A 13,721-nucleotide genomic window follows, 5' to 3' on the forward strand; every position below is an offset into this window, starting at 1 on the left:
TCCATTCCTCACCTTCCCTATTCTTCTCTCCTCATCCCTCACTGCTCATACCTCCCCCTCTGAGAAATAATTGAAATGGACAATGATAATAGCTTAAATTGTATATCGCACTGTCTACTTTAGGACATGCTGTCCCCTTACATCCCATGCCTCGGTTCTCATTCCTGATTCGCACTCTATTTACCTCACTCCTCATTCTTTGCTTCTGATCCTTTTTTAATAAACCATCATTCCTCTTTATCATCCCTCACTCCTCATTGCTCAGCCTTGATATCTAACTCCTCATTTATTTCTCATTTGTCATGTCTAATTCCTCGCTTTTAATCACTCCTTCCTCCTGTCTCACTACTCAACCCTCACTTCTCATCCTTTCTCGCATCCCTCACTCACCTTTTCTCCTCTCTCACTACTGATCCTCACCAATCAAACCTCATCCCTTACTCCTCTCGCCTAATCCTTCACTATCTCACCCACTTTCCTCAATCTTCTACCCTCATTCTACACTCTTAACTCCTGATATCTTACTCAACACCCATTATCTATCACTGCTCACTCCCCCCCTCCTTCAGCAGCGACTAGGGAACTGTACGAATTCTGTTTCCTAAAATGTCCACCATCCTGACCATAATAGGATATCCTCATCCCTCCCTCCTGATGGCACAGATCTCAATCTTCACTTTATATTTCTGACTCCTCACCCCTCCCTGTTCCTTCATTCTACATCCCTCACTATAGCCTTGCCAATAAACCTTCAGTCCTCACGCTTCATCTCTCATTCCTTATTTCCCATCTCTCACTCCTTATCCATCATTCCCCATTCTTCATCCTTTAAATGTGCATAATATAATCCCTTTAAGACATCGTCATTTCTCACTCATCATTCCTCGGTCCTCACCTCTCATTCTTCAGCCCTCATTCCTTATCCCTTGTCTGTCATTCCTCACCTCTTATGCTTCATCGCCCACCCTCATTCCTCATAATCCATCTTTAATTTCTCACCTCCAATCTCCTTTGTCCTCTTGACTCTCTGATCACCCCTCATTCATCAAACCTCCCTCCATCCTTAACCCTCATTCTCCATTTATCACCCCTCAGTCCTTATTTATCAATCTTAATTCCTCACTGCTTCTCTTTTATCCTACCATCTTCACTCTCACACCTCATAGATCACTCTTCAACTCTGATTTTGCATCTATCACTCCACATTCCCTCATACCTCAATCTTCATCTCCCATTCCTCAATTCTCATTCTTTCCTCACTTGTCTTCATTCCTTGCTTCCTGTCCATTACCCCCTCATTTCTCATTTTTCACGTCTTATACTTCATCCTGCACTCTTCACTTCTCAGCTTTCCTTCCTTATACCTCATCATCACTCCTCAGTCCTTAGTTCCAGTAACATATTCCTTGTCCCTCACTCTTCACATTTTTCACTGCTCGGATCCCCAACCCACGGTCATCATTATCCCACCTCATTCTTTACCCATCTTCGCTCACTGCTTGTCCTACACTTCTCCTCTCCTACTCTTCATCCTTTACTCATCAATCATCTTGTCCCTCAATCACCTTTTGTTGGACCTGGCTCTTTTTGAAGGGTCATCCCCAAACTTTTGGCCTCCTTTCTCCTATTTTTTCTGACCTCTGGCTGTGGCCCTAGGACTCTGAGCACTTTATCACTGCAGATCAGTGCTAAAGTGCAGGTGCTTTCCCTTCTAAAATTGGTATGATTGGCTTACACCTAATTGGCACATTTATTTTCCTGTAAGTCCCTTGTACAGTGGTATCCCTATACCCAAGGCCTGTATATTAAATACTACTAGTAGGCCTGCAGCGCTGCTTGCACCACCCACAGAAGTAGCCTTTTAAACCTATCTCAGGCCTGCTAGCGCAGGGCCTCATGCACAGTTTACTGCCACAGGGACCTGGCATCTAAATTTACTTGCCAGGCCCAGAACTCCCCTTTTACTACATGTACGTCACCCCTAACGTAGGTCCTAGCTGGCCCTATGGGCAGGGTGCTATGCATGTAGAAGGCAGGACATGTGTCTGGTTGTGGGGCCTGTCCTGTTAGTGACAAACAGCCTAATTGGTTTCTCACTGTTGTGAGTGCTGCCCTACTCATAGGATTGCATTGGAAATGCCCTGCCTTATGTCTAGGGGGTATTGCCTGATTTATGAAGGGTAGCGTAGGCACATTTGGAATGGTTATAATGGTAGTGAAAAAAGCTGCTTACTGGTGTAGGTGGATTTTTTATTACCATTATAGAAATGGCACTTCTAGAAAGAGAGCATTTCTCTCTGCTTATAACTCTGGTGTTTTGCAGCTTGACTCCAATCCACATCTGGGGCAGAGTGACAGCTGGGCTTTGTACATACTTTTCAGACAGCCTGTACACAAGGAGGGTGGAGGTGTCACAGAGGTGCATCTGCATATTGAATGGTCTTCCTGGGCTAAGAGAAGGGATTTGTAACGGCTGTGCCCTGGCATCACACCCCAACTGCTGTCTAGAGCCTGTGCTGGAGGAGAGAGGGGACACACCTAGAACCAGTTGTAACTGGTTGGAACCTCTTTTCCCCCTCTTTGAAAGTGTTTTATAAGTACAGGGGATTTTCCCCATGTTGAGAGACACTCTGGAACAACTGACATGGACACAGAATGCTGCTGGTGGGACTCACCAGGAATCGCCTTCGACTGCTGCTGTGTGCTGACCTGTGACCTGCTAGGTCACTAGGAGGAACTGCCACTGACTGCATCCCCCTTGTGCTGTCTTGCTGTTGCACCCTACTGCCCTGTGCTCCACTTGTGTCCCCAGAGGCTGGGTGCTGTGACCCCTGCCCTCTGCAACTAGGCTGTCCGGTGCGAGGACAGTGCTATATTTGAAAGCTCTTGTGTTGGAGCTTAGCGCCTGACAAGCGCTTTTCCTTTATTTACTTAGTTCTTGAGAGTGCCCGTCTTCTATTTAATTAGCACCTTGAGAGCGCTTTTCCTGTGGTGCTATATTTGAAAGCTCCTGTTTTGGAGCTTAGCGCCTAATGAGTGATTTTCCTTTATTTACTTAGCTTCTCGAGAGAGCTTGTCTTCTATTTACTTAGTGCCTTGAGAGTGCCTTTCCTTTGGTTGCCTCTGGGAGAAATCATCCAGGCTGTATTATCAGAGCGCGTCCAAAACGTACTGTGCTGGGTGCCCCAGGGGCACGAGAGGACGGAGATCGGAGCGAGTGAGCTCCTTGCGGTGCCCCTGGGGAGACGAGCACTGAGCACCGAGCCATCAGGGCACCAGCAGGCACCAACTTGTGGCCGGATTCACTGTTGCGGCCCAGGAGGGCTAGAGGAAAGCTTGCGCACCACGTCAGGTGCAGGCATGTCGCCTGGCGGGGGCGTGGCTGCTTAGGAGGGCAGAGACCTCCTCGGAGGTCCCTCGCCTTGCCGCCCCCGTGCTGCAACAGAGGTCACGGATCGGAGGCCCTCCCCGTGCTGCAGGGTCCCTTCCCCTGATGCTCCGGAGGCTCATGGGTGTGCAGGAAACCTCGACAGAGGTCCCCCATCACCGCTGGGCCCCCATCTGGATTGTGAAATTCACAGGCGGGGTGGAAGCCTCAACGGAGGCTCCCCGCTCCACCAGGCCCCCATTTATATTATCAAAGGAACGGAGTGCCGATTGGAGCACTCGTGCCCACGCCGGTGGCCAGGAGAGCCCCTGCCCAGCTGTGGGCCAACGAGATGAGGTGGCCCCTGAGTGAGGAGTGGTTTCATCAGTCTCCATGTCCTGTTTTTCCCCTGAGAGGAGTGTTGCCGCTCCCTGATAGGCAGGGTGAACTGTGCATCCTGTGAGACTGTTTCTACATTGTTGTGGACAGATGTTTCTCTGGTATGTGCAGATGTCCTGTTAGTTTCTCCACCATATGAAGATGCTGGTGTACATTCCTGAAGCTGTGTGACCTGGTAGGTGATCTATGGTTATTAGGGCATGTAGCTTTATGTTGATATGTTTTTCTGACTTTCCATGTGTTCTCTGATGTTCCTTTTATGGGCATTTATGTTTACTATGACATGTGCATTCTTTTAGTAATGTTTTCATGACTACTGCTTATGTTGTAGAATAACCAGTAACTTATATGTTATATGTGACTACTGCTGGCATTTACAGAGTACTAGTACTGTGTAATGTTATGACAACTGCTAGGGTAGCAGGGTATTACTGACATGTTGTGTTTGGTCTAATAATGTTGTGTACAATACAGTTTATTTTTATATTACTTGGTGTTGTGTTTACTTTGTCTTGGAGATAGTGCATCACGTGTGTTGTGCAAACGCTTTACACATTGCCTCTGGGATAGGCCTGACTGCTCATTCCAAGCTGCAAAGGGGGTAAGCAAGTGTTATCTTCGGTGTGTAACTTGCTTGCCCTGACTAGAGTGGGTGGGTTCTGCCTGGCTTAGGTGCATACCGTAGCCAACCAGAAACCCAATTTCTACCACCTTTCATACCTCTGTCTTGATCTCTCAGTCACTGTTTCATACTCTTGCCTTACTCCTCACTCATCATCCCCCACCCTTCATCTTTGGTGTTGTGTTTTTACTCTTCAGTTTTCATTTCTCAAGCTTCACTCCTAATCACTCATCCCTTACCCCCCATCTTTCACTACTCATCTCTTGCTCCTCATGCCTCATGCAGCACTTCTCATCTCTCACTACTTACAGTTCATGCCTTACTCTCCATCCTCATAACTCTCTGAAAAGCTCTACTAAGAGCGCAACATGTGTTAGGGGCTGCTTTTATTCACTCCAGGTTGGCTTAGATTATATTTTTCCAATTCAAAGCTGTGATACGGTGCTAGGAATGGAAGAAGGCTTTTGTTATTTTTTAGCTCAGCATGGATGGCACCAGCTAATCCTATGCTTAAAGGCTTTGCTGTAAAAATGGCAAAAGACTTTGTCACTTTCTACGTTGGCGTGGATGGAACTGTACAAACCTATGCTTAAAAACTTTGCTAGAAAAATGACATGTGAGGTGAGCAGATTCAGAGTGTCAGAGGTGTTGTAGGGTGCTCCACTGTAAGGAGCTGCTCTCCACCTAAGCTTGGGAACTACCCAGACTTCCCTACTCCTTTTTTACATAATTAATGCGGCACTCTAATCCTGAAGCAAAAAAAATATATATATATATATCTATATATATATATATATATATATATACATATGTGTGTGTGTGTGTATATCTCTCTATCTATCTATCTATCTATCTATCTATCTATCTATCTATCTATCTATCTATCTATATATGTATATATATATATATATATATATATATAGATGTATGTATATATATATATATACAAACAATTCACCAAATTGCCCACAGCTCTGGCAAAGGTGAGAGTGGCACACCAATCCCTTGTATCCAGTTTACTGACACCCAGAAAAAGCACAACGTGTTTCAGCTACCATGTAGCCTTTGTCAAGTGAAAGGGTACTTCCATGCGCTTACAATAAAATCCCTGCAAGTTCATGGGCAGAGACAAAATACTATACAATGATTTCAAAATCAGGTCATACAATTCTAACCTATGGGAAAAAAACATATTTCTAAACATATAACTCAATAAGTGTGCCCCGTCAACATCCTACGTCAATTATCATCACTTAAATTATGGAGTCGACCACCCACAATGTAATAAAGATAAACACAAAAATGATCATCAAATATGTTACAAATATAATATAATAGGAGCTGCACATGGTAAAAACTTAAACCTGTGGAAAAAAGAAAACCAAATTATAAAAAAGTACTCCCAGTGTAAAAGGACACAAAAAGTGTCAAAATTGTCATCTTCTTTTGTCTGCATAGCTGGACAAAAGTGAATTGGTTCAATGATCTTGTATTCAAAACAAAATCATCAGGCAGTATGCAATGTGAAAATGGGGGCAACACAATACATTCATCTTGTGAATATGAATCCTTGTCAACATATACAATTCATGTAAATGTGATTCCTTGTCAACATGTAAGATTCATGAAGGGCAAGTGCCCAATTCGAGGTCCCCATCTGATGCATGTGGGTAATACAATAAATTTAACATACAAGATATACATGGTAAAATCACATATCATGCATATATATGTGGGTGTGTGTCTATGTCTTTTTATTTTTTGAGGGGGAACCCCCATTTTTATTCCTTACCCCCCTTTAGCTCTATCCAGTTCCTAAACCCTAAAATCATCTTTAGCCCCTTTTACCTGTACCTACCACTAAACTAAAAAATTATCCTTACCCCCCTTTACCTTTATCCACCATTAAACCCTATAATCATCCCTACCTCCTTTTATCTCTACACAAACTTAAAAGATTATGTTATTTACAAAAATACTTACCTAGGTGATAAAGTACTGTGTGACAAATGTAGAAATGCTTACCTGCATTGCAAATAAATGCATGTGATGGATGCATCATAAAGACTGGTTCCATGTTTTATAATATGTTAAATGTGTGGTATATTAATTTTAATTAATGTGTTGTAGTCCATAGTGCATCCCTTCAGAATATGTAATATTCATTTGGATATGTAATATTAATTTGAAAGCAAATCAACATAAGTTCAATGCACGCCATATTCATTTAAACAGGGGTCATAATCGTTTAAACATGCCTTGAGTTCATTTTGATATGTGTTTTATTCATTTCAAAGCTTGCTACATTTATCTCACAGTTTCATATTCATTTCAAAAGTATCATATTCATGTTAATGAAAATCATATTAATTTTGATGTGGGCCATAATAATTTCTCCAACTGTCATATTAATTTCAAAGTGGTCCAAATTCATCTTAAAATGTTTCATATTCCTTTCAATGAATGTCATATTCATTTCAAGGGATGTTGTATTCACCTTAACACCTGTCATAATAAGTTTACCATGGGTCACATCCATTTAAAATTGTCATAGCATAACATATTCATTTTGACAAGCTTCATTTTAATTTCAGCATTGGTCATATTCATTTTAAGGCATGTTGAATTAATTTCAATAGGGCTGTTATTCATTCCAGTGCATGTCATATATTAATTTTAGCATGTGTCATATTCCTTTCAATGGATGTCTCATTCATATTAACACATCATATTAATTTTAACATGAATTATTTCTACTGGAACACATAACATAATCATGTCGATGTTTATCACAGTACTTCAAGGCAAGCCGTATGAAATATCATGTTCATTTAAAAGTTACTTGTATTTATTTTAAAACATGTCAAATTGATTTCAGTGAAGCTCAAATTCATTTCAACTCATGTATTATATTCCTTTAAATCAATGTTATATTTATTTCAATGGATGTTATATTCATATTAACACTTGGTATATTAATTTTCAGATGCAACCTATCGATTTTAACATATGTCATATTACTTTGAATATGTATCATATTAATTTCAATGCATGTCATATTCATTTTGACAAATGTCATGAGCATTTCAACTTTGGTCATACTCATTTGAGGGCATGTCAAATTCAATTCAGTGGGGCTCAGCACAAGCCATATTAATTTTAAGTTATCTCCTATTAATTTCTGTATATCGCATATTCATTGCGATCTGGGTAATAGTCATGTCAGTGCAATTCATATTCATTGCAACATGTGTAATGTTCATTTCAGTGTATGGAATATTATTTTCCATGTGCATTATATTCTTTTCAGAATATAATATATATTAATTTCAGTACCTTGTATTAATTTCAAACTGTCATAGTCATTTTCATTTCAAACTATGTCATATTCCTCTTGGCATATGCCACTCATTTCAAGAAATATCTCATTTGTTTTGATGAATATTGTATTAGTTTCAGTGATTCCTATATTGTTTATAGAGATGGCCCTATTTATTTCATTAGTATTGATATTTATTTCAGTATAACTCTTATTCAGTTAGATATCTGTGGTATTAATATTAGTCACTAAATAGCATATTTACTCTGCCAAGTTTCAATTTTATTTTGGTTCAAGTCAGATTCACTCTGGCAAGTATCATATTTATTTTGACATATATTACTTTCATTCTGGTGTGTGCCACATTAATTTTGCAACATGCTATGCATTTCAGAAGGAGTCCTATATGTAATTTTGACATGAACGGCTTCCTATAGCAATCCCCCCAGGGGTGTGATTAGTGTGCCATTTAAAATGTGAAGATGTGAACTGTTACTGGGTTGCCTTGACTGGTGTGTGCATTTTAGCTGTGTTTTATTCAAGCTTACACTACACTACATAGCAACAACTGAGTTGGTACACTCACTCAGCGCACAGTCACCTAGAGCACTCCCTCCAAACACCTCCCCTTTTGTCCCCCTCCAACAGTTATTTCAGAATTGTGTCGGGCTCCTACTTACACATGACGGCCAAGCCCAGGGACCTGTTGACTTTCCCATAGATGTTCTCCGCTATGCAGATGTAGAGGCCATCATAGTTGTGCGTCACATTTTCGAACTCTAAGGTAAGGTTGGCAGAGAGCTCTTCCTTCAGGATCGTACCATCCTTCATCCACGAGACCAGCGACACTGGGTTACTCTCCACCACGCATAGCAGGATCAGGTGAGTGCCCTCTGTCGTTTCCAGTGAGGAGTTCACCTCAGCTATCTTTGGAGGGTCTGGAGTCAAACAAGAGATAGACTAGGACTAGAACACATTTCGAAGAAACACTCTGAATTCAGTAGCTTGTTTTTGTTTACATAACTGCTCTTAAGGCAATAACAAGTCATAAATAAAAAAATAGCCATGAATTGCAATTATAATAGACAGGAACTGATTTAATATACTATCACAAGTTTAGCATATTCTGGGTAAAATGTATATAAGGGTATTAAGTAAATTCATCACAGGAATGACATAATTTCATGTTCTATATGCCCTTGGCATTTTATGATGAATTCCATGCCCCACATCTCACTCTCTTTGTTTGTTAGTATCTTTCTTTCTTTCTTTTTTTCTTTCTTTCTTTCCTTCTTAATGTAACGAATAAGTGGCCTAATGCAGGGAAAGAACCACAACTTCCTACACTCACAAATTACATCACTGTTTTCTGTTTAAACATTTTCTGTTCCGATAAAGCACACTTCCCTATCGATTAATACTGATTGAAATAAAAACGCTCATTAGACACTAGCTTTAGATCACAATTGGTGCACTATTGAAAGGCAATGCAATGGCATAATAGTGGCAAGCTTTGTGCTACAGGTGTTATAATTAGCAGTAATCAAAATAACAAGACTAGCACTCCTCTGGCTAACTATAGTAAGACATCTACGTATGGGCAAACACATAAAAAATATAACAGTGCAAGCAGATGTACATACCCAAAACAGGTACATCACTTAGTAAAAGCTTTGTTTATACACACAGCACTGATACAAAATGGTAAGAGCAGTGAGAGTCAAACAACAACACACATGCCTAACACCAGCAAGACGGAAGTACTCCTAAACCCATTGTCTACCAACCACTTGAGCACCATGGCTCTGGCCTCAGGCTGTGCGACAACCCACCAGTCCATCTAAATTGTTGTACAATCTAAATATGTACATGGACAACAGTTTGAATTTGAGTTGCTAAGGAGTGATGTAGCCTCCATTGGTGCAGTAGGTACAGTGGCACTGGGGCCCAGAGGTCTGAGGGGCCCACTGAACCCTGATTATTGGTGTATATTATAATTCAAAGAGGAGGCCCATTCCTTTCTTGCACTAGGGCCTATAACGCTCCTGTACTAGGGTAGCCTTTGCTTGTTTCCAAGATCAAGAAAGATGTGATATTTTCTTATCTGGAAGTCATTACCCTAGTGAAGTCGTGTCTGGAGTACAGAAATTCCAACAATTTAAGGACTACTGAAATTCTTGCACATCTACCCCAATTATACCAAAATGCAACAGCCAGTTGTCTGACTTTCGGCCATGACCACAGAACCCCTATTCTTTTGGTACCTGCACTGACTTCCCATCCCAGCAGTCAGTTTTAGGTTTTGCCTGTACAGCACTTGCGCTGTGCTTGTGAAATTTATTGTATTCAATATAAATCTTAAACGGGGCTCACATCCCACCCATGCTTCTCATTGGTTCCTGTGCTTGCCGCTTACTTTCCTCCGTTTCTATTGGTTATAGCATACCATACTCTGCATTTATCAATGCTTGTTCCTCGTGTGTTTACTCTTATCAGTTTCCCGAGGCCAAAGTACTGTTGTCATCCACTTTTGGGGATCTCTTTTTTTAGATTTTGCCTGCACAGGCTTGCTTTGTTTGTCCCCCGTCCTTTACCTAATCTCTACATGGCTGCATACATTTCAAGCGTTTTCATCTTCGCATTCCACACACATGCATGTGTTCCGTTTGTGCTCCTTATCACCTTTCTCACCACCCTGTTGTTTCTGTTCTCACAATCCCATGTGTTTGTATATTTGTATAATCCCTTGTATATCCCATTGATTATTCTTTTTTTATTAATTATAGGATGTTAATCGTCCCTCTGAGACTCAAACCTGGTTCCCCAGCTTAACATCAGCCACTCTAGTCCTTATGCTACATCGTCTCCCCTGTACGTGGACATTGAGCTCACCATATAAGATGGATGACACTCCTTTAGAACACGCAGTTAAAAAGCATTTCAATTATGCATTCCAAAGCAGCCCTGCCATCTTTTTGCAGATTGATTCTCTTCGTCATTCGTCCTGCAGTCCGTTCCTACTGATATGATTGGACAGGCGTGGTCTGTCTGACCCTCCTCACTCCATCCACCTGGCCAATCGATGCCTTGGTAAGACTCTGTGACATTAGGTATCTTGCAACCTGATTTCCAATGAGCTCATGCCTGGAGGGGAGCACTCTACCAGCAGAGAGGACAATCGTCTCTGGACGTCTCTGTCAACAGACAGCCCAAGTAAGTTTTTTGTGCGTTCTTGGCAGCTTCTACCGAGGTGCCTCTTCCTCAAACCTCCTTAGTTATATCACACCCACTCTACAAGTTGTATCAACTTTCCTTTCCAAGTACATGCCTCTTTCGAAAAACTCTTCTCGGAACAAGGTGTTTGCAGAGCATGAGCGGGGATTCATTATAAAAAGGGCTGCGCTTACATTAACATTTAGGCCCTGCTGCGTTTTCCTAGCCATGGAACATAAGCTTGTACCTACAGTTATAAATAAATAAATACATAAACGTATTGAAGTAAACCTTCCTTCATTGGAGAGTGAATGCTACAATTTGGCGATGCGTAATGCTGGATTGTGGATCCTTAAGAAAATTTGTGAGCTTCAGAGAATGTGGCCTAATGGCCAGAGCTGACTTTGGAGCTGGGGAACTAGGTTTGAGTCCCAGCATCAGCTCAACATCCTGTGTTTCTGGGCAAATCACTAAATATCCTCGTGCCCAACAAAAAATGAAGGTGTCCTTGTGTGACTGAACTGGTGCTCATGTAAAGCACTCCAATACCTTTGGGTCCAGTTCCTGCTATATAAAACTGCAACAACAAAAAAACTCACATTTTTCAGGGCTACTGACATGTCCAGCACGGAATGTTGTTTCCAGACAGCATCATTCTTGGGCTGTGATCTTATTTTGATACCGGTCTATATCTTGTTGACATGCCACATACTCTATTCTTTGTGGATCTGCTCTATTAATTACAAATTGTTTAGTTTTGGCTTTTAAGTGCTTGTCTAGAGAAGTACTCAAAGTATTTCAGTGGAAGTTTTTAATACTGCAATATATATATTGTTGTGTAATGATGCATTTCGCATAGCGCAATATGTATGTTATGTATGCAGAGCCTTCATTACTAGGTTTGCCTCACAGCGCTTGCGCTGTGCTTGTTTAGGTTTCACCAGCAACGCCCTTGTGCTGTGCTTGTGAAATCTACTGCATTGAACTTAAATCTTAAAATGGGCTTACTCCCTTACTTTTCATTGGCTCCTGTGCTTGCTACTTACTTTTCCTCTGTTTCTATTGGCTGTACCATACGGTTTTCTGTTGTTCCTCGTGTGTTTGCTCTTATCAGTGTCACTTATTTATAGTTTCAGTAACATATTGCACAGCTGTTCGCTAGCTACAGCTTACAAGAAAAACAGCTTATTATTATTCACGTAGGTGAAACCTAATGCATTTTACTAATGCTTGTTAAAGCCTTGACCCTCGTCCATCATGCTATTTACATGCAATCCCCGAATATCTCGGCACCCAAATTAAATTAATTTAATTGGAACATCATTGGACAGTTTCTCCCCTAAACATGTCTGGCATTACTAAGTATTCTGGCTAACTGGAGGGGGCGATTGGCTGGAATAGCTTTCTCTATTGCCTCTACTAAGGATTGTTATTCCTTCCTAATATGCCCTCTAGTTGAACAATCTCTTCTTGCATTTAGAAAGCTACTCGATCTTGGCTTTTAAATATCAACATTCTTTTATATTTCTTTCTTTCTATAAGCCGTCTTTCTACTAGATATTGTTACCTTCCATAGTGCCATGAAGCTTCAGCATACAAGTGCTATGTAAATACAATAGAGCATAACACAACATACATGTACCCAGTCCTGCCCCATAACCTTCTTGCTGTCTAGTACACCTAGAGGTCAAGATATGCCCATCAATGCGACATAAAGAACATTTTCTCTCATAGCTGGCAAAATTTCAGCTGGAGACCCTCTGTAACTATTTAGGTGTCCCTCATAGTGAATGTTTCTGTCTGTCTATGTGTCAGTGCTGACCCCTAAATAACACAATGGGTGACTAGTTCCTGCAGAGGTAAGAGTAATATGAATATATGTATTCCATGCCAGCAAAAATAAATGTTACCCAATAACACGTTATTTAATACAAGTGAACTAATAAACACAGATTCACACATTTTTTTGATCACAGTGCACAGGTGTTATTACCAGAGTAGGGCATACCTAACCTGAGAAAACACTGGTCAATTCGACACAGATTCTAGAACCACTTTACAGAAGAAAATAACTGAAGTTATACTCAATAGGCCTAGTTACTTTGAATGTCCCACTGCAGTGATTACAACCTTCCGATCTAGTTATGGTTACAAACCTTTGTTTGTAACTACTGCACACGGGAAAACAGCGTAGCATAAAACAAACATGCAGATGTGCAGAGTGTATTATGCTCATATGCTATTTATTACCATAGTTAAGTGAGTCGCATGGGCTTCATAACTACTCGATGCTTCTCTGCCTGTAAAGTCCCTCTCTACACTCAACAATTATAACAGGTGGCACTCTGAACATCTGTATATAGACTGTATATTAGATGTTTGCTTTTATTGTACGAAATGCAGTAATATAAAAACTCACAATACACCAGCACCTGTGAATTAAGGAAAGTATTACACAGGGCCCTGTAAAATATGAATCACGTCATTATATTGACAGTCCTTAAACACTTCAGAGCATTATTATTGTCAGGACCAATACATTTAGTTGGGAAATCAAAGATTAAAATATGGAGCTGGGTTTTCTAAACTATAGGCTACTAAAAGGCAAACATCTAAAGAGTGATTATTTTGATCCAATGACACCATGTTCTGTTTTGCAGCAAAGTATAAAGGCATGTGCAGTAAAATTATAAATTTTACAGTAAATGTCACATAATTATACTGGCCTTGAACGCTGCCCATTATTTGATCAACAATCTGTTCATGAAAGGATAACACTACGTAAACTTTCTCATTCCAAT

The 13,721-nt window shown here is 40.7% G+C and overlaps 1 protein-coding gene across 5 annotated transcripts in view; it reads right to left on the reverse strand.

Moving 5' to 3' along the window:
* The window catches only part of LOC138246415 (myelin-associated glycoprotein-like), a 398,925-nt gene that overhangs the window by 101,240 nt on the left and 283,964 nt on the right, over window positions 1-13,721 (reverse strand). For all 5 annotated transcript variants that reach the window (XM_069201017.1, XM_069201018.1, XM_069201015.1 and 2 more), the window contains exon 6: window positions 8,388-8,645. In XM_069201017.1, the coding sequence (XP_069057118.1) occupies window positions 8,388-8,645 (258 nt within the window). The remainder of the gene's footprint in view (window positions 1-8,387; window positions 8,646-13,721) is intronic.

This window comes from Pleurodeles waltl, chromosome 7 (assembly GCF_031143425.1).
Source record: "Pleurodeles waltl isolate 20211129_DDA chromosome 7, aPleWal1.hap1.20221129, whole genome shotgun sequence".
NCBI classification, from domain to species: Eukaryota; Metazoa; Chordata; class Amphibia; order Caudata; family Salamandridae; genus Pleurodeles; species Pleurodeles waltl.